At 38.3% G+C, this 21,486-nt stretch overlaps 1 protein-coding gene across 1 annotated transcript in view; it reads left to right on the top strand.

The window, feature by feature from the left end:
* The window catches only part of LOC150084020 (NPC intracellular cholesterol transporter 2-like), a 39,337-nt gene extending 18,474 nt beyond the window's left edge, over positions 1–20,863 (top strand). The window contains exons 2-6 of the mRNA XM_090375865.1: positions 9,494–9,619; positions 10,643–10,848; positions 13,524–13,606; positions 19,016–19,074; positions 20,718–20,863. Coding sequence (XP_090231991.1) covers positions 9,494–9,619; positions 10,643–10,848; positions 13,524–13,606; positions 19,016–19,025 — 425 coding nt within the window. The 3' untranslated portion in view covers positions 19,026–19,074; positions 20,718–20,863. The remainder of the gene's footprint in view (positions 1–9,493; positions 9,620–10,642; positions 10,849–13,523; positions 13,607–19,015; positions 19,075–20,717) is intronic.
* Positions 20,864–21,486: the final 623 nt, after the last annotated feature.

Below are 21,486 nucleotides of genomic sequence, written 5' to 3'. Positions count from 1 at the left end.
GGAGGTCAGAATCTGCAGTTTTATCGCTAGTGATAGTGCCACATACAAATGGATTCCTAGCAGTCGTCTGGATCGTGGATATAAAAGGAAGGTACGCCAGGATTCCGTCCACCACAGGATGTTCATAATTATTAAATTATACTACTTATAATTAATTTTGGTGTCAAAAACAGGTATGGACTTCGAAAGTTTTGGTTATATAACGGGCTGCCCCCTAGTGTTAAGTTTCATAAACAACTGTGAACAAAATGGCGTACACTGCACAGCAAGGTATGCTTTTGATCAAAAATAAGAAAATAAAGCAAACAATAAAATAAAAATCAGATTAGAATCCAAAAGTTAGTATAGTGCACTATAATATAGAATTTTTATGAAATAAAATTTGGTATATTCAGCATTAAAGTTTGAGAATACATCGATCAAATACAGTATTTTGAAAAAGCGTCAGTGATTTGAAAAAGAATCAAACCGAATAAAGTACGTTGATCTGATTATACAAGCCGATAAAAAAAAAAAAAAAAAAAACTCGCCGACAGCACCCCACACGCGGTGTGTATATATCAGTTTATTTTACACTACTTGACATATTTTAAACAGAACATTATACCTTCGATATCTTTAAGAAAATTCAACAAACTAAATCTGTGTAATGGGGAGTGGAATGAATCTACCACAAGAACTCGAAGTGATAATTTGTAATTCGAAGGCTCGACTTGCTTTCATTGAATGATCAGGTGGTAAAACCGCTGTGTGTGTGTGCGCGCGCGCGCTGTACTCTGCTATTTGTAAGGAGCAGGAAATTTTATTCCTTATTTTTATCTAGAGTCGATAAAAATAAGGAATAAAACAAAAATCGATTAAAAAGCTAATCGTCCATTGTAAATTGTAAACTCTTAAAAGAAGAAAGGTAGCTCTTTTCTGATAGTCCTATAAATCATAACAAAAACCGAATTTTCGGTTTTGTTATGACTTAGAAAGGGGTTTGGTTTTCGAAGGTTAAAAACTCGTAAAATAAAAATGACTTTCTATTTACATACTTCCCAGACTCTGGGTCAAGGTGACATGTACAGCCTCAGAAGCCTATCACCAGGATGAGGGACGGTTTGAATTATTGCCAAACTCCCACAGGCTTTGTCTGTGAAAGCAGTTGGAGGAAGCATCGTAGGGATAGGAATCGTCTGGAGAAGTAATTACAAGGGCAATGGCCTAGTAACCTTCACTACATAGGTGATGATAAACGGTGGTTACACCAGTGGCGTTTTAGGGGGGAGGGTACAACTGGAAATATTTAACTGTTGGAAAGAGTGAAGTTTAAATACCATCATTACATTATTTATATATTTTTTACATATTTTATTTTATTTATATCAATTTACATCATTAGATAAATCGAAGGCCGCTAAGGCCTGCTTGAGAATATCCACAACTGTGAATAGAAACCGCTAAGAAACTATTCAGCAAAAAGAAACAAACTTGGTATGATTCATTGTTTATCTTAAACTTGGTCTCCAAGTTTCATCCCGAAATACGCACAATACGCTTTGTAATAAATAATCTGTAATATTTTTTTCTTTTCTTTTAACAACAAAACTACCGCAAATGTACACGGGTTGATTTTTTAATATGTGAAATGGCAGCGCCATCGTACAACCACTCAAGTTTCGATAAACTGCTGGTGGATGGTAGGAGAGTGTATGTGCAAGATTATGTTGATACAGTTGCACGTTCTGACATGTCTGGTAGTTACAAAATTTCCTAAGGTGGGTGTAAGTGTGACCCGTTTTGTGAGTTTCATAATGAACCGTTTGAAGACAGAGCAAAAAACCTCTCGCATTTTTGTTACAATATCTGTAGCGCTCATACCACGTCAAATCAAATAACTTATAACAAAACGTTGTTCAGGCATCAGATCTTCCATTATGCAACTCAGAAACCGTTTCATATACAGTACGTAACTTTAGGCCACTTTACAACTACCAGACGACATGTCAGATCTCTGCTGCCATTTATTGGCAGTTTGCCGAAAATTGAGTAGTTGTACGGTGACGCTAACATTTTGAGAATTAAACGATAGCCTGTGCAGAAGAATGTCAAGTTTATTTACTTAACCTCTTACTATCATATGCTACAAAAGGCGCAAACACAGAGAAATAAACACAGCTTTACTTAGATTGCTTTGTATGAACCAAAATAGTAAATGAATGACGCGTCCGAGCGGTTCACCCATACAATAATGCCATCTTGTGCTACGTTGATATTACCCATCACGTCATTTACTTTATTTTTCTTTTTTTTTTTTTTTTAACTACCAAAAGATTAAACCTGATCTGTCAAGATTTACTGAGAAAAGTTTTACATCCATGACAACTGCAATCAAAGCGCATGCGCAAAAACATGAAATTAACATGCAAGGAGTAGCAACAGAGGAATAAACCAACTAGCGTTTATTCGCATATCTTCTTCTGCCCGTATAATTACAGCCTTACACGACATCTGTACAAAAAAAAAAAAAAAAAAAAGGAAAGAAAAGAAACGTTGCCAATCAATTTTTAAGGCAAAAAAACACTTATTTATGGAACAACGCACTTCAAAGTTCTATGCGTAAACTTGAAATCATGCGTTTCCATAAGTTAATTTTAACTAAATGCTGGCAACAGGATGTCACCTGAATTCTCTCACTTATTTGAATTTCTTGAAATTTTGTTTACAGAGTGTAAAAGTTCTATTTTTGTGGTGGAGTTACCTTAAAATATAAGCAATAATCTAAAAGTGGAACTATTTTTTCATAACGTTATTTGGTGACACCAAAAGTTTATTGCTTTGATTTGTAGAGGGCGAGAGCTAGAAGCGCGTCTTTTAGTACTGATTTGCAGTTCTAAGAAGACGAAAGGCGTTACTTATTTGTTTCAATGTCCCAGAAACCTAAATGGACTTGGTTGGGTATTAGGAGTGATGTAGCTCGCGCTAAAAAACGGCCGTTCACCTTATTTCACAAAGTTTAATGTCCTTTTGGCTAACTTTAGCAAAATATAGATCTTTGTTTTGTTTCCCACTTACTGTCATTGTCCTAAGGTCGAATGAAACAAACGCTTTAAATTCTAACAAAAAAAACGTTCTTAAATATTGAAGAGCAAACCCATAATATGAACCAGTTCATGATTAAACTACCAGATCTGCAGTTCAAAAAGATAAAATTCGAACTAGGGCTGAGTTCGGGATTGGTTGAAATTATATTAATTAAATATTATTACAAAATATTTTGGGCTTCTTTTGAGTTGAAAATTCGACATTAAAAACGATTTTTTTTTATTGAAAGTTTACTAATTTTAAAATTGTAGAAAAACGTTATATACATACTACCCTTCAAAAAAAGTATCTGAGTACCCCTGTTTTCATAGATCATTGAACCTTACCAGATAAACAAGTGACTCAGGCCGGTATATAAGGTAGGCGCATGAGCCACACAAGTTAGTTGTTTTCGTTTGAGAACGTACAGCCGAGCTGACTAATTTCGAGAGTAGTATTATTGTAGGATGTCACATTGCTGGGTTATCGATTCGTAGTCCGTACCATCCTTTCATCAACCGGTGAAATACCACCACTTTGCTTATTGGAGGCTTGAAGTGGTGAAACCCATGTTTAGTCTCTAGAGCAAAGTTTCCGGCATCCCTCTCCCCCATACTTCTCCTTCAACCCTTGCACGGTACTAAGTACTATAGGTTTTGATACCTTTCGTGTTTGGGGTTTTCATAAAAAAAAAAAAAAAAAAATCGACTGTGGGTGATGTCATGATGAAATGGAGCATGACGGTACCACCGTCCAGCAATACACAGAAACTCACTCCATGCTACCAATCTCATCAGATATCTATGCAGAACATCAATTAGAAGCTTAAGGCGTCAAGAGGGAGTGAAGTCTATACGAGCACACCATGAACGGAGCTTCACCTTCTATTATCACTGAGAGAGCGGCGTAGCGTAACCCAAACATCATCAACCATAGACGCTGCAGTCTATGGTTCCTGGGAGGAAAGCAGTAGCGACACTAAAAATTCTGGGTTCTATGCTCTTTAACAGCAAATCCAAACCAACCTATTGGGGCCTCTAATCTTTCGGGTTCCGCTCAGTGGTAAACCTGACGGGGGTTTTGCAACCGAAAGAAGGCCTACCCAAGAAGAGTGCAGTGTTGTAGCAACCAAAGGGGCACCGACACGCTATTAAAGTGAGTGGCAGTAACGACAGTATGAAACAGACTTATGTTCGAACACTTCTTGGAGGATTGTAATACGTAGGCAATCGAACCCAAGGGAAGAGAATCACTACTGTGAGCTTTACGTCATGGTCCACTTATTCAGTCTCTACTGGGAACTACTGGAAAATTGTATTTTTATTATTATTTTTTTTTTGTTCAGCGAAACAGGCAAACAAACCATAGAATAAGTGTAGTTCGCATTTACAATACAGTAATACGTTGTAGTAATTTCGAAACAACTTGACGTGAGGGTAATTCACATATATTTTATTCTACATGGCATGCACAACAACGCCTCTGCACCTAGAGCTCAAGTGGTGGAGAAATATCTTGAAACTGATGATATCCAACGACTGCCGTGACCAGAACATCAACAGCCTTAAATCCGACCGAACGTGTGGGACATCCGTGGGCATCGCATTGCACGCCGACAGCCAACTCTTTGGTCACTTGGTGAGCTTGATTTATTTCACAGAATCTTATAGACACCTTATATCAAGCATGCTTCACCGCCAATAGTCCTGTTTAACCGTTGGTGGGGATCACACGCTGTACTGTCATGTGACCATATATTCGAGCATCTTGTATCGACTTTGGTAATTTTACCTTTTTGGTAATTCTCATACAACCCCTATAAGTGTCCTCTATACCTGTCTGAAGTTTCTCGCTGTCTCCTCATTTCATCGTTATTCTATGGTACACAACCATACCAAAATTTGTCCCCCTTCATTGCAAGTTGCATGAATTACACCACGTTTTCTAAGTGTTCTGTTAATTTTGTCGAGCAGTGTAGCTAACAACAAGAAAAGGAAAGGTTATGTTAAAAGGAAGGACACATGCGCGCGCGCGCGTGTGTATGCGCGTGCGTGCGTTTTATGGGACGAGTTAAAAAATCAGTTGTGATGCCATAATTGATTTAGACTATAGCCAAGTCAACTGTGGAATGAACATTGTTTTACAAATTATATGGTCATCGCAGATATAAGAATGCTTTCACAATGCTGCCTACTAATAGGTAGCATCCTCAAGGAATCCTCCAAAGCCAAACTCAACAATAAGACCAGAACATTGTTACGTGACTTGTTTCTCCATAGGATGTCTTTACGTTGTTCCAGAGTTCACGAATAATGAGTAAACCATGACTCCAAGAGATCCTTGAACCCAGGACTCCAAGTGATTTTTGAAGTACTGGGACAATGTTTTCCCATAACAACAACTACTTTTCGGAGGACAGTGTATTATTGTCCACAGTTGCACAGCCATAGTTTTCTGTTTGTTTTATGAGTTCTTTTTTTTTTTTTTTTTTTTAATGAAAACCCAAAACACAAGAGATATTGGAACCTATAGTACTTAGTACCGTACTTGGGTTGGAGGTTGAGAAAACGAAAGAAGATATTTGTTGACATTAGACTTGAACTTCTGTAGACTGTAATTTTCAGGAAATACGTATGAAGGAAGGTTGTTCCAAAAAACGGCAGTTGAATGAATAAACGAGGAAGATGAAAAGTTGGTTCTGTAAGTTTGAAGTTGGACAGTAAATGAATGTTGGCTTGTGGCGACACACGTGTTCGGACTATTTTGAAAGAGAGAGCGGGAATTATAGACGCCAATTCAGAAGAATAGTGCCTATGGAAGTATCTGTAGAAAAGGCATGCAGCAGAAACTACGTCTATGGGACAGCGAGTGGAGAGACTCTGTTAGAGAGGAATCATTAATTAAACACCTAACTGCCCTCTTCTGAATGGAATCTAGGAGCCTGAGAGAGGTTTTGGGGGCACCGCCCCGAGATTTGGGAACAATATTCCATGGTAGGGCGGATTTGCGATTTGTACAGAGTGAACAACTGTTTGGAAGAAAAGTAACGCCTAGAGCGAAAGAGAAAACCAAGTTTTTTAGATGTAAAGGAAGCAATATTTCTAATGTGCATGTGCCAAGAGAGAGAGATTAGAAGTCAGGGTAATCCCCAAAAGAGATATATAAACTTCCCTCGAAATCGGAGTGTCACCAAAGATAAGCATAGGAGCAGAAGAATCCTTTTTGCGATATATAAAACAAGACTGAGTTTTAGAAGAATTGAAATCAACTACGTTGCCTTTGCCCCATTGGAAAATTACGTGGAGATCGGCATTTAAGGAATTGGTAGCAGATTTTCGAGAAGTTGAAGCTGATTGAGCAGAACAAGGTTTCTTAAAATGGAAAGTGGAATGCAATGTGCTATCATCGGCAAAACTATGGATAGGATTTCCAGTCAATGGAAGGTCATTAATATATAAGAGGAAAAGAGTGGGGGAAAGAAATGAACCTTGGGGGACACCAGCGTTAGTGGAGAAGTTAGAAGACAGAGAGCCATCTACCATCACACTCAGTGAGCGATCAGAGAGAAAACTGGATAACCAATTACAAAAAACAGTTGGTAAATCATAAGATGGAAGCTTGTTTAGAAGACCTTTATGCCAAACACAATCGAAAGCCTTTGAGATGTCAAGAGCAACTGCTTGTGTTTCACCGAACTTTTCCATTGAATTTGTCTATAAATGAGTAACATAAGCCAGCATATCATCAGTGGATCGACACTGACGGAATCCATACTGGCGGTCGTTGACAAGACGGAAGGTTTCTAGGTAGTGTAAGAGTTGGCGGTTAATTGATTTCTCCATTACTTTAGAAAGAGTAGAAGTAATTGTAATGGGACGATAATTGAATGGTACGGATTTGTCACCCTTTTTAGGAACTGGCCGGATATGAGCAAATTTCCAAGCAGAAGGAAAAACACCTTTGGAATAAGAAAGTGAAAAAAGGCGGCAAAGAAGAGGAGTAAGTTCAGGAGCACAGGTTTTGAGAACAAGTGGAGAAATACCATCGGGACCTGGAGCTTTCTTAGCATCAAGATTCGTCAAAGTCCTTGTGACATCCTTTTGACGGAACACCACAGGAGGCATTGAATGGAGTGTGTTGGGAATGGTGGGAGGTGTTCTACCAAATCATTAATACATAAGTTGGAAGAAAAATTGGATGCTTGCAGGTCAGTTTTATCCTTAGCCGAAATGACAACAGAACCATCTGGTTTTGACAGAGGTGGGAGCAGAAATGGGCAAAAGTTGAGGCCAATAGCTTTGACAAGAGACCAGAATGTTCGCCTACCATTAGGGCAAGAAGCAAGTTTTCTACTCTTAGCCTGTTCAAAATCTAGTTTGGACTGATTAATAACTGCTTTACAATTGTTGCGAGCTTTAGAGTAGGCAGAAAATGAAACTGAAGAATTGGAAACAAGCCAATTATGATATGCAACGTTCTTCTCTTGAACAGCCTTGGCACATTTATTGGAAAACCAAGATTTAGATAAAGAACGAGATTTCAAAGTAGAGTGTGGAATAAAGGATTCCATTCCTACAAGAATAATTTCACTGACACGATCTGAGCAAACGTTGACATCAGAATTTTTGAAACAGTAATCCAACCAAGGAAAACAAGAAAAGAAATCTTGCATGTCATCCCATTTTGCATTCTTGTAATGCCAAACAACACGAGGTTGGGAATAGCCATGAAATAAAGGCTCCATTGGAGAAGAGACAATCACCAAGTTGTGATCTGAGGTGCTTAAAGGACCACTCACTTCGACCGTGTACTTAGAAGGGTTGTTTGTGAGAAAGAGATCAAGCGTGTTGGCTGTATGGTTAGGATTGTCCGGTATTCCTCTAAGTAAATGAACAATCTCTGCAAGGTCATTAGTAATTGCAAAAGCCTCAGCATCTCAACCAGCTGGGTCGGTGTTACTAGAAAACCGAAGGTAGCTGGAGTTGTGAACATTAAAATCACCAAGGAAAATTACCTCACTGTTAGGAAAGTTGGACTGGAGAAAGTCAAGTTGCAAAGAGAGGAAGTCAAAGAGCTCCAAGTGATTAGTGGAGTTGGGAGAACGGTAGAGACAACAGATGAATTTAACACAAAGATGTAGAGAGATTTTAAGCCAGAGAAGATCAAAAAGAGGAAATTTCAAATTACCAAGTCACTGACAGGGAATGTCGGAACGGTCATATGCACAAGTATCACCTTTGAGGGGAACGGAATCATAGAGCGAATAATTTGGGCAATTGAGATGAGCAGTAGTTGAATCAACGGATAACTGAGATTCTGTCAGAAAAAGTACATGGGGTTTGGCAGACTGCAAGTGGACATGGACATCATTGAGATTAGAATTGAGTCCACGTATATTTGTGAAATGGACTAGGAAGTGTTTGGGAGGTTTAGATCTTTTGGCAGATAAGTTTACTTTGTTAATTTGACAATTCATGTTGTATTCAATAGTAAGTAAAAGTTGTGGGACATGTTGTATGAAGTAACGAAATTTTTCGATATGGCGTACACGTGGTAAGAATATACGCTGATCCTTGACATAACGTGGCCTCGACAATTCCCCCCCCCCTCCGCATACACACTACTCGGACTCCCAAGATTAATAACAAGCTGATCCGGAAGCCTCCTAAAGAGTTACCAATAGGTTCTGTCCGGTGTGCTAACTAGCAGCCGGCCTGCGAACACCGTTTTAGAGCTGTACCCTCGAAATGTAAGGAAGATTGGATCTTGCCATGATTCATCATAACCTCAAACGTCATCAGTCATACTGCATGATGGAAGAGATGGGGAAGGGTTGATCGGAACTTAGCTCTGGAGACTAAACATGGGTTCCACCACTTCAAGCCTCCAATAAGCAAAGTGGTTGTATTTCACCGGTTGATGAGAGTCATCTACCACCTAGTACTGACTGGTAACACAGAGGGGCGGCATTCCTCCATTGGTGTGGGCGCCACACTTCGACCCCTGCTTACGTTGGTTTACACCTGTGTGGGCACCCACAGTGTGCTTGTGCATGGAGGTTATACCCAGGATTACTAACAGTCCCACCATCGTGAAGGTGCAAGCAGAGGATTTGGCTGTCACAGACCATCCGGAATTCGCCGAAATTGGGTCCACTTTACTTGAATGTCATCAGAGTATCATTTCCATCGGTGTTTGAGACTCCCAAGTAGCAAGTACAGCTTGTGTGGCATATTTGAGAGAATACCTGTGACAACTTCAAGGACCATTCAGTGGATGAATTGAATTGAATCTACTGGATTGTTCAGTAGATTAATTGAATATTTTAGTAAAATGAATTGAATATGAAACTTCTTTTTTTGAATATAATGATTAGTATATAAATCCAGAGTGACTATTACAAACTAATATTGCAATTTCTCTTTAGGTGACGAAGAATCTGGTTTTGGCGACATGATGTCAGAAAACGAAATAGTTTCAGTTACAGGTTGTTCAAATAGACAGTTATGCCCCTTAGTCAAAGGAAGAACGCACAATGTCAACATCACATTTAGTAAGTACAATTTTCGTTTCAGTCATTAGCAACATTTATGCTGTCCTAATTGCTGATAAAATTGTCCATCAAATAAACTTTCGTGCTAGTGCCTTCTTCAGCGTCTTAAGATGTGGTAGACGGATTGTTCAATTATGTCTTTTTTTTTCATTCTCCTGTACCTAGAGTGTGATACCACCAAAATTCATTAGTTTTTCTCTTTTCTTTCCCCAAAACTACATTACTGTACACTGGGTACACAGACGTATCCATGCTGTTCAGAGCACTTAAAATTACAAACACCATTTCTAGACTGTTGGAAATGGATTGATGCGAGTCATTTAAATTGTCCTTATACATCAACTTAAATATATGCATAAATTGTATTGAAAATATAAACATTTAAGAAGGCAATCTTTTTTTAAAAAACAGTAAAAACGGGGAGGAGAGAGAGAAAGTTGTTGTTGTAATAGGGTTTTTGGAGCATCAACGACTTAGGCCATATTGTTCCGTGTATACTGTCTGTAAATTGCGTGAGGTCGATTTTCTGTTTGTTAGACGAAAAACCCAAGTTTCCAGGAGAAAAAAATATGCTACCCTTGCCTGAGACCAAGTAACTCAGCCACGTTGTGAAAAGGGCTCACAAAAATTACTCACGTCATCGACCGCACTCGAACTCAGATCTTTTCCATCCAGTGTGAGAAGGACAGCGATCCTACCAACTGTGTCACCCACGACGGCAGAGAGAGAGAGAGAGAGAGAGAGAGAGAGAGAGAGAGAGAGAGATGGCTTTTTCTCCCTTAAACGCGGGTTTTCCATCCACCAAACAGAAAATCTATCTCAGAACACGCAATTTACAGACAGTACGCATGGAGCAATATTTCCTTAGTCGCCGATGCCCTTAAAAACCCAACAACAACGTAATAGGCTTTGGTAATTCAATCATACAAATCTCCATTAGGGGATATAAATATCTGAAAATTTCAATATTTAAACTAATATTTCAACCAAAATTCAATTTCTTTTTTTCTTTTTTTTTTTCAGAGGCAACTGAAGATGTGGGCAAAAACATAGAATTCAGGGTGTATGGAAAATTTGAGGATTTTGCTTTACCGTACGGTGGAAAAAAGCCAGGATGTCCAAGCATAACTTCTCATAAAGGAGAAAGTTGCATCTCTACAGGCGGCTTACAAAAAGGCGAAGTATATTCACACATATCCAAATTCAACGTTCTCCGTGCATTTCCAACAGTAAGTATAAACCTTATTTTTGTTGATAACCAAGTTAAGTCAGTTGTTAGCTTCGAAGCGATACTTAATCCTTCTATACATTAAAAAAGTTTTCCTCCTAGTGATTTTTATTCAGCCAATGGGAGAAGAGGGATGCGGGTTCCGTGGTAATACATAAAAAATAATAAAATACGTAACAGAAGCTTTTACTGTGGTAAAACAAGCTTCTGTTTTAGCGTGGTCGTGCTAGATAAACCTCGTGGACGCGCTTTGTTTATCTAGCATGACCACGCGGTACAATTCTTGATTTCCATATGTAACATATTTATGTATTCATAGCTGAGGAAGAGACACACACAGTGTCGAAAGCTTCTATAAGTATTTTATTTTATTTTGTCAAAAGAAAAGCGAACGCAGCGAGCACGAGACGAAGCCCCCTAGTTATAATTAATATAATTTTTAGATTAATTATAATTCAATAAAGACCATGAAGTCCCTGGTATAACATGTTCATAATCTTCGCTTCTGTTGTATTCTTACTGAATATTTGATGACATCAAGATCACTTGAATAATTTTGAAAGTGCTTTCTTAAAAGTCGTAATAACAATGATTATGATATATATTCACTAGCGAAAAAAATAGAAACATTTTGCAATTGGTGTCAAACAGATCATTACACGTACTGTATGCTAATTTAAGTTGTCACATTCTTTGATCACAAGTTCCTTGATATCATACTGTACGCATTTCCGGGCCTTCTTGGAGTCATGGGGAAGGCAGGTGATCTTTCTAATTTTCAGAGGGTATTACTGTTGGAGCACATTTAGCTGGTGCCACAATAGAGAAAACAAAGGAAATCACTAAAAGCAACCATTTCAAAAGTATACAATGTGTGGGTGATGAAAGGAGACTAGCTCTAAACGAAAAAAAAGGCTACAGAAAGTCAGCACTCTAAGAATGACACAGCAGGAATTTAAAGCGAATTGCGCGTCAGTATAGAATGTCCAGTGTGCACCAAATGAATGAAAAATTTAATTTAGGCAAAGAAAGACTTCTTTCGACCAAATTATGCGGCGGGAGTTGAAGAATCTGGGATTTATTGGTGGTGTGCCTATACGAAAGTCACTTCTTTCTGCAAAAAATCGATAGATTCGACTATAATGGTGCCGGCAGCGCCAATACACGATTGTGGTACAGTGGAAAACGATCATGTGGTATGACGAGTCTCGATTTACGCTTTTTATAACCAATGGTAGAGTGAAAGAGTGTGTGGTGTGAACTTCTTGAAGCCTCGCATCCTTGTCCACTACTCAATCTTTGTTTTGATTAGAACTTAACGATACCAGGGCAGCTAAGGCCTAAATCTCTACTATTCAATTACATATCAGATAAGCGGTTGGAGGTCAATGAATATCTGCCGATTTCACTCTTCAGTGCTTCATTTTTAGCCGGACTGCGATGGATTCTTTCAAGACGACAGAGCAACTATTCAGCGCGCTAAAATCTAACACGCTAATGGTTCGAGGAGCATTACCAAGATTTCCAGTCTACCCTGGGATCCTAACTGTTCAGATCTAAATACAATTGAGAATGTTTGGGATATGATGAAAAGGCAATTGAGCTTATCAGTTCTCTACCGACCAAAACACAACAGCTGACAAATATCTTGATGGAAAGATGATCAGATGTGAAGCTGCACTCCTTAAGACATCTAGTGGAATCCATGCCAGGTTGTGGCATGGATTCCAAAAAGTAAGGAAGTTAAACGTTTTTTATAATATTCATTACTATTGTCGAGTTCAATAAAATTTTGTGCACATAAAAATCCCATTCTTTTTTGAGGGAAGATTTTAGCTCATGTTGAGTTTTTTAGGAAGGACGATGACGTTCAATTCACTTCCCCAAAGAATCACAGGCGCATTTTATAGGGTTTAGATCTGAGGAATTGGCATGCCGCTCCATTCTTATCTTTCCGGAAATTGGTCAACAAATTAGGTACATTTTTTTCCTAGCAGGAATAAAAGGGGCTCGCATCAGGTGAGTATGGGTCACACTCAGGGTCATCATCATCATTCTTCTTTCTTTCTTTCTTTCTTTCTTTCTTTCTTTCTTTCTTTCTTTCTCTCTCTCTCTCTCTCGGGGTAATTCAGAAATTTATTTTGGCTGGTGCAGCATAAGCCTCAGGCTTCCTTGCACCATATGGCTAATAATAATAATATTATTATTATTTAAGCCAATTTCTCCAGTTTTACATTTGACTTTAATTAGTACTTCAGATAATCAATTTATTTGGAAAGAAATTTTGAAATTGGCTCTCCATAATTGTAACATCCAAATATGCTTATTTATCTATTCTGTACTCTCTATAACAGTCGTACCATTATGGTACGACCGTTATGGTGCCATTGTGGTATTACCATTCGTAAAATTTATTTTTTAAAAATAGCTAGATTAAAAAAGTAACTATTCCTGTTCACAATACTGAATCTTAGTCGAGACTAATGATATACGAGTATGATTCATTACTGTATAAGTCACTGTATTTTTAATTAAAATTTTATATTTCTGTAAAAGTACAATGGCTTTGCGTGCAGTTTACAGATAAAAATGTACAAACACAGAAAAACATTTTAGCTAATTTTATTTTAGAAAATTAAAGAATATTTTCTGATTCAAAATTTTAACTTTCTTTAGGTGGGGCTTACTGTAAGATTTATTCTACTAGATACACAAAAGGAAAAACCAGTTACGTGCCTCGAAATCCCAGTGCAAATTGTGTAAGTATATTTGAAGTATTATTTACGTCAATTCATATAAGAGACTTTATTTGGTACACGTACCTAAGAGTAAATAGCCCCCTTAAAAAAAGCTTGGATTCGTCGCATAGACTTAACCAGTTTTCAAGAACATGCCCAGAGAAACTGGGCTATGCTGACTAAATTGCTTCTCATGGTTTCTGCAAATGGATTCTCAAATGGAATGAGATCTGGTGAATGGGTAACATGTTCTGGGGCCAGTTCTGTACAATTTTGGCCTTGTCACAGGACTCATTACCCTATTGGAAGAACCTATTCTCAGATGAGCACACTGCAGCCATGAAGGGAAGTACCTGGTCGGAAACAGTTTCCATAAAACGTGTAGCATCGAATGTTTCTCTACTGATATCAAGGTGTCCAATCTGTACCAAGAGCTCTCTCGTGGGGTAGCACAGTTCGTAGGATCGCCGTCCTCCCCACACCGAGTGGAAAAGACCTGAGTTCGAATTCCGTCGATAACGGGAGGAATTTTTATGATTTTTTTTTTTTTTTTTTTCATAACGTGGCTAAGTTATTCAGTCTCAGGCGAGGGTAGCATGGTTTTTTATCCCGGAAACTCGGGTTTTTCGTACAGCAAACAGAAAATCGACCTCAGAACACACGCAATTTACAGAAAATACACACGGAGCAACATGGCCTTAGTCGCCGATGCTTCTAAAAACCCAACACTCCCCACACCAAACACTCCGCCACCACCACCACTAGGCGCATTATTAACATCCATGGACTTTTCGTGTTTTCGTAGTTTAATCATTCCGTCAGCATGAAACAGCAATAAACGAGATTCTTCAGACCATGCAAAGTTTTTCTAATCGTCCACTGTTGTATTGGTGATTCTGATCCCACTGTAACCACATATTTTTCTTTCTTGATGACTGGAATGGAACCCAGTTTGGTTGTCGATCAGCTGCAAAACACATCGGTAACAAGTTACGAAGAATTGTGCTTTCTGAAATGTCACTTCGGTAACCACTGTTGTTGTGGGTTATTATTTGCCTAACTATAGCTTCTCTGTTACCCGAAAGCCTATTTTAACCCTCTTGCATTAACAACCTATTTCCGATTAGTGGGTTGCCTTTGGATGGATGGATGATTTGGACAAATTTAGATTCACCCAAGCCACAGTCACAAGTGAAAGCCCAGCAGAATTGCAGATTTTGAGATACTCATACCGATGCCCCTGGCCTGACAACCATGCCACCTTCAAAATCACTAAAATCTTTTGTCTCGTCCATCATCGCTCTGAATTGCACTCGTGCAGCATCCCTACATATTTGCCCACCTCCTTTATATCGCATGATACCAAAGTGTGATGCTGTTAGTAAAAGAGCGCTCCATTAAAAGGTAAAGTGCAGCCATTATCAACCCACTGCAGGATGGAAACCTCCTCAACAATTCATACTGAGGGAAATGGACCATAATCTGCCACGCTGGTCCAGTGCGGGTTGGCAGATCGACCGTATTCAGCAGTCAGGGGTTTGAACCCCGGTCTACTCAAAGAGCGTGTGCTACTGCACTCCCGCTCCTGACCACTCGGCTACGGAGGTACTTGGTAGGCGTGCCTAATAAAGTTAATAATAAAATTAAATTAAATAAAGTTAATAATAAAGTTAAAAAGGTAGGTGTGCCTAATAAAATGAACACTTAGTTTAACTACACTACAGTACTGAAATGTATAAGATGTACAGTAAATTGCGTATGAAAATTTAATACTATGGGGGAAATTTTTGAAGTAACATTTGCTTCATTCCTAGAGGTGAGGCTATTAAATAACGAGACTGCGTAGGCAGCCACTACACACCAACAGCCACCTGTGAAACAATGGCACAGCAGTTGACCATGAACCTTTCCTTAGTTGTCTGACAAGTCACGTTCCAACATTCGCTTTGCAGTGGTACAGGTTTTCATTACTTTGTGTTTTTGCAGTTTGCCGAAAACGAAAACGAATCAACCTCAATTTTTTAATAAAACTAAAGAAAACACGAACTGAAAGTTATGAGTTGTTACGTCAAGTTTATGGGGATAATATTGTATCAAGAGCTCGCATGTTTGAATGGCATAAGAGATTTTTAGAAGGAAGAGAGAATGTGACAGACGATGAAACGACTAGGCCGTCTGGTATCCATGAAAACTGGTGAATATGTTGACCAGGTACGGATGTTGATTAGAAGTGATCGTTGTTTAAGTATTAGAATCGTTGCATCAAAACTCAATATGGACAAAGAAACAGTTAGACATATTTTAATTTAACTTAAAATTTAGGCATGCTACAATTATGTTCTGGAACGCTCTCTATTCGTCAGTTTCTGGCCGAAAAACAAAACCCTTTGTGTGAACATGCATCTTACTTGCCAGACATAACCCCTTGTGACTTTTCTCTCTTCCCTGAACTGACAGTGTACTTAAAGGAACCCATTTTCCGTCCATTGAAGACATTCAGAAAAAACCTGACCGAAGTGTTAAAAAGGCTTACAGAAGATGACTTCCAAAAATATTTCGGAAGAAACGTATGAAACAGTATGTGCCAGCCCAACCAAAGCAATTATTTTGAAGGAGATAACTAGTATCCCCCTTCAAATATAAAAGGTTTTATGAGGTGGCTGGTTCTTAGGCACATTTGTATAATATGATTCCTACTCATGTACTAGTAGACTCAATTCGCCCTCGCGACAAGCACGGTGATTATAATCACCGTCCTCCCACATCGGGTGGGAAAAGTCTGAATTAGAATCCCGTTAATGATACGAAGAGTTTTTATGGTTTTTTTCACTCTGTGACAGCGTTAGAGTCGGACAAGGATTGCATGGTTTTTGTTCCCGGAAACTCGGTTTGTTTCGTCCAGAAAACCAGACAAACCGACCACAGAAAACATCAATTTATACACAAATTACACTTTCGGGTATATGAACTGGCGCTTGGATAACTTAAAATAAATCAACTCCTCAAAGGGGGTTTTGAACATAGACCAAGTTATCTTCATTCCGTTTTGAAAAGGAGATCACCAACTTGTTTGAGACCTTGGAGACATGTACAGCATGCAATAAACAGTGAGGACCAAGTGGACATCCTGTCGTCTTCGTTGACATCCAAGCTGCATATCATTGACTCTCAGTCAATGGCTTTCTAAAATTCCTCCAGAATCATTTCCAAGTAACTTCTCCGTTCCTGAATGTCCTCAGGACATTACTGACCAACAGCAAAATCAGGTTTATAGATAGCGAGATGTCCTACAGCACTACCATAGACAGGGGGCCTCACGGTGGGGATATGATCTCCCTTTCTCTTCGCTTCCGGTCACGACCCTTCCACGTCCCTACATAGAATTGGTTGGTTGATTGGTGTTTAATGGCGCATTGGCAGCTAAGGCCATAATGTGCAAAGTCAAGATAAAGAAAAAAATGGCAACCTCCAAACAGGTTACCACGCCAAAAGAAGTAAATATATATCAAAATATAAAAGGATAAATTCAAATACGTGTGTATAAATTAATAGACTGTAAAAAGTTAAAAACATCAGACATGTTGCCTCTGTCACCTAAAATCTGGCGGAGTAAAACCTTTACTCCGCCAGATTTTAGTTAATGAAATCCGTAAAACATAAACGTCGTGCCCTGGTAAAAGCAGGGCACGCCATAAAAATACGAATAATGGTTAAAATAGTTTCACAGGTCTCACACATGGAATGGTCATCCGCCCTCAGCAGGAAAGTGTGTGTCAGATGACTGTGACTATGCGAACAAGAACAACTTCCTCTCTTCGGACCCTGTGTAGATTGAACTACCATTGATTGATTACAGTCTTAATCTTCAGTTTATTTGCATCCTGTCTGTGCCAAGAATCTTGCCATTGGAAGTATGGTTTATGTATAATTTGCCTAGTCTATATAAGGGGCTGACAGTAAACAGTTACTCAAGGGGATTGCTAATTTTGCAGCGTTATCAACTAAATTATTTTCCCTGATCCCAATGTGGCTTGGAATCCCGCAGAAGCGGATGTCAAATTCGAGTTCTTCTCCCATATCTTGAGGGACATGCCACAAATTGGAAGACGGGCATGACCGGGGTGGAAGGAATTGCTTGGTAAATGGGCAACATTGTCTACCGTCATATTTAGTTAGCTTAACAAACAATTTGAATTCCAAAAGTTCGGATGGCATTCCGACGGTGTTTAGAGATTTTCCCCATCCTTGCTCAAAAACTGATGTCCACGTGGGGTGATCGGGCAAAGGACTTAATTTAAAAGCGTACTGCAAGGACAACTGCTTACGTGGAAGAGAACGACTTGGCTCATTTGTTTCAACGTAGTCTCTTCAGTAATGAGATCTGGTGGTGGACTGTATTTAACCAATGAAGTGCACACTATCTTTAGCAGAAGAATAAACGTGGGAATCATAATCTCTTTTGCATATACGAGGTGTGGCTATTAAATAAATTTTCTGTTTATACTCCGGGACGACCAAACGGTCAGAGGAGTTCACCAGATAGACAGAATACAAGAAACAGCACCGTATTCAGCAGTCACGGGCTCGAACCCCGGTCACTCAAGGCACGTATACTTATGCACCCACGCGCCTGACCACTAGGCTACGGCAGCCTATAGATATAACAAAATATTTCGTACCTTACAAGTTTTCCCCCTTAGGCTCTTCCAAGCACAGAAACGTTTCTGGAAGTCATTTTCTGTACGCCCTTTCCAACTTTTGTTGATTTTTTTTTTTTTTTTTTTTAATGTCTTCAATGGACTGAAAATGGGGTTCCTTAAGCTCACTTTTCAGTGTAGAAGAGAAAAAAGATCTGAAAAGTAGGGTGCATGTTCACACACAGGTATTTGTTTTTTTTTTTATCCAGAAAGTGGCGAAGAGAGAGCGCATTTTGTGCTGGAGCATTATCTTGAGAGAGTATCCAACCATCCTTCCACAATTCAGGTGTCTTCCTTCGAATTTTTAACGCAGCCTTGCCAGAACTTCAATCTAGTATTTTTTATTGACAGTCTGATGGGACGTATTCAGCTATAACAATTACTTTAACAAGACATAGGCCCCCCATCTAAATAAATGATTCTGGCCCAGTCGCTTCAAGAAATTGAACTTAATCATTTTTCTTTTTAAGAAGAATCGTAAAATTTTAGTAGACTGAACTATTAATTGATAAAAACTTTTACAATAAGGTTTTAAAAGTTGGTTTTATGCGTAAACATTTCTTTCGAGGTAATTAAAACAAAACTGGAAAGCATAAGTACATAATATAGAAGTTTTCTAAAAATGCACTTTTAATGATAAATATTTCAAGTCAGTTTTTAATTATTGAATTAATGGTGCCGCTTCTTAAAGCTTTTTTTATTTTTATTTTATTTTATTTTTTCATTTTAATAGGAATCCTTGAAGGAAACTGTGCATAGTAAAACATCTACCACGACTATTATAGCATCTGGGTAAGGTTGTCCTAATGTTTATCTATAAAAAATATAAGTAAATGTATATCTTAAATATATCACTAAAAACTACTTTAGTTTAAAATTACTTTCTTATTGTGAATATATCTAATCCACTTGAAACAATTGATGGATAATGTAGGACAATTTTCACTCTTCATTCATTCTGATCCAATTATTACAGATATAAACTGCCATAGACATCATGAGAATTATTAGAATTTCATCTAAGATAGATGACCCACAAAGGCATCAGTTGTTGTAAGGTTTTAGGCGCATTAGTAACTTAGGCCATATTGTGCAGTATATATTATGCTGGATGTAAATTGCGTGTGTTCTGTGGTCGATTTGTTGTTTGCTGGACCAAAAATCCAAGTTTCTGGGAGAAAAAAACCATGCTATCTTCGCCTGAGACAGACTAACTCAACTACGTTGTGAAAAAGACCCATAAAAATTCCTACATGACGAAGGCACCCATTAATGAGTGCCTTCTCAGACACAGCTGGTATAATTACCATTCTCCCCACACCAGCTTGGAAAAGACCGGTGTGGGGAGACCAACCAAAGAATACACGCATATACAGACAAAATTAATTGGCACCTCTTGGTATTACGAGGTGTAGAAATAAAGTTCCTGGAGCGGTACAATAAAAAGAAGACAAAATGAAGGAACTCAAAAATGTTTTTATTCTTATTCAAAGTAATCACCATCTTGACTGAATGCACTGATTACACCGTTCTAAAAAGAGTCAGCAAAGGTTTCAAAAGATATAATGTGCAGTTCAGATGGTACATTTTTCTTTGTCCTCGTCATCCTAAAATTTCTTTCCTTTGAGGGTAATTTTCACCTTGGGTAAAGAGGAAGAAGTCCGCTGGTGCTAGATCGAGAGAGTAGCTGATGGTTGGTTGATCTGTAAAATGCCATATTTCGTCAGAAATGTATTCACAAGTTTGGAATGGGTGGGTGGGGGACATGGTCCTGGAACAAGAACTGCCTTTCTCTTGAAATTGCGGCCGCACCCGGAAAAGGTTCTTTAATAGTCTTTCAGCACCTCTACGTATAACGCAGCATTGACTCCTCCCCCACTTCAGGTACAAAGTCCTTGTAAATCACACCCTACTTGTCAAAAAACATGATCAGCATCACCTTGATTCTGGACTTCTGTAAAAGAAATTTTTGGACCTTGGTGGTGATTTTGAAGTCCACTGTATGCTCTACGCTTCGTCTCTGGGTCGTACTGAAACATCCAACATTCATCTCCAATGATAATACAGTCGATGATTTTATAATTGTCTTGACAAATCTGAATGAAGTCTTTGCATGGTGACATTCTTCGTTGTTTCTATTCGTCTGAGAGGCTGTGCGGCACACATTTTGCACAGACTTACCTTTCCCCTAAATCTTAATGCAGAATGACCAATGAGGAAGTGTGATCTACAACATATCACTTCCGTTTATTTGGAAACTCATTAACATGACCGCAACAGCACCAGTCTAGGAACTTTATTGCCACATCTCATAGTTGCTTTAGAGCTTAACGCACATCAATCAATGTTTTGAAAACAATTTTTATCAATCAATAATTTGAAACTTTAGATATAGTCTTAATTCTATTCAAAATAAGTTTTTTTTTTAATTGCAGGTTCCAGTGAAGAGGTTGTTGGTACATCATTATAGCATCCATACCAAACTATTTAAGATTTCAGCCATTTCTTTATAAATAGAAAAAATCCCACTTGAAACTAGTCCCTGAAAATGGCACAGTAGAACTGGAATACTTTACCAAAAAAAAAAAAAAAAAAACCCGTTTTATACACATAAGCATATTCATCTAAATTTTTTTATATGACAACCTAAGGTATGTGTATGTGCAAAAGAAAGACTCGATGGAGAGTTTCTCGTGTTCTCTGTTCGAAACAATTCATACATACATAAGCAAGTTTTTGTATCATATTTGTCAGTAATAATTATTGTATATATATGTGCTGTGTGTGAAAAATGTTCTGTTTTCACTCTTCAAAATCATTTTGCAAGTACTAGTTGACTAGAATATCCAAAGCATGTAATTTTCTTTGGAAATAAATTTGAAAAAATAGTGCGTGTTGATGTCAGGTTCTAATCTGTTCAAACTCTCATAAAAATTTAATTTTGAACTATTTGACACACCTTTTATTATGATAGTGTCTTAAGTATCAAAAGTACCACACACTGTCCAAAAAAATACGAACTTAGGACAATAGTAGTAGGACAACCACAGATAGAAGAAATGCAAATATATGCAAAGAAAACTGTGAAGTGGGACGATGACATGTTGCCTCGTTGATCACAAAGACTATAGTAACATAGTGTGTTTTGTGCAGCACCGGGGGGTTCCCCCAACTCTGCGTTGTTACTTTGTGTAGAATACAATA

The sequence above is a fragment of the Mastigoproctus giganteus genome, chromosome 6 (assembly GCF_048544385.1).
Source record: "Mastigoproctus giganteus isolate SK-2022 chromosome 6, ASM4854438v1, whole genome shotgun sequence".
Taxonomy (NCBI): Eukaryota; Metazoa; Arthropoda; class Arachnida; order Uropygi; family Thelyphonidae; genus Mastigoproctus; species Mastigoproctus giganteus.
The sequence above is the reverse complement of the archived record's forward strand: the minus strand, read 5'-3'. Positions and strand labels throughout refer to the sequence as shown.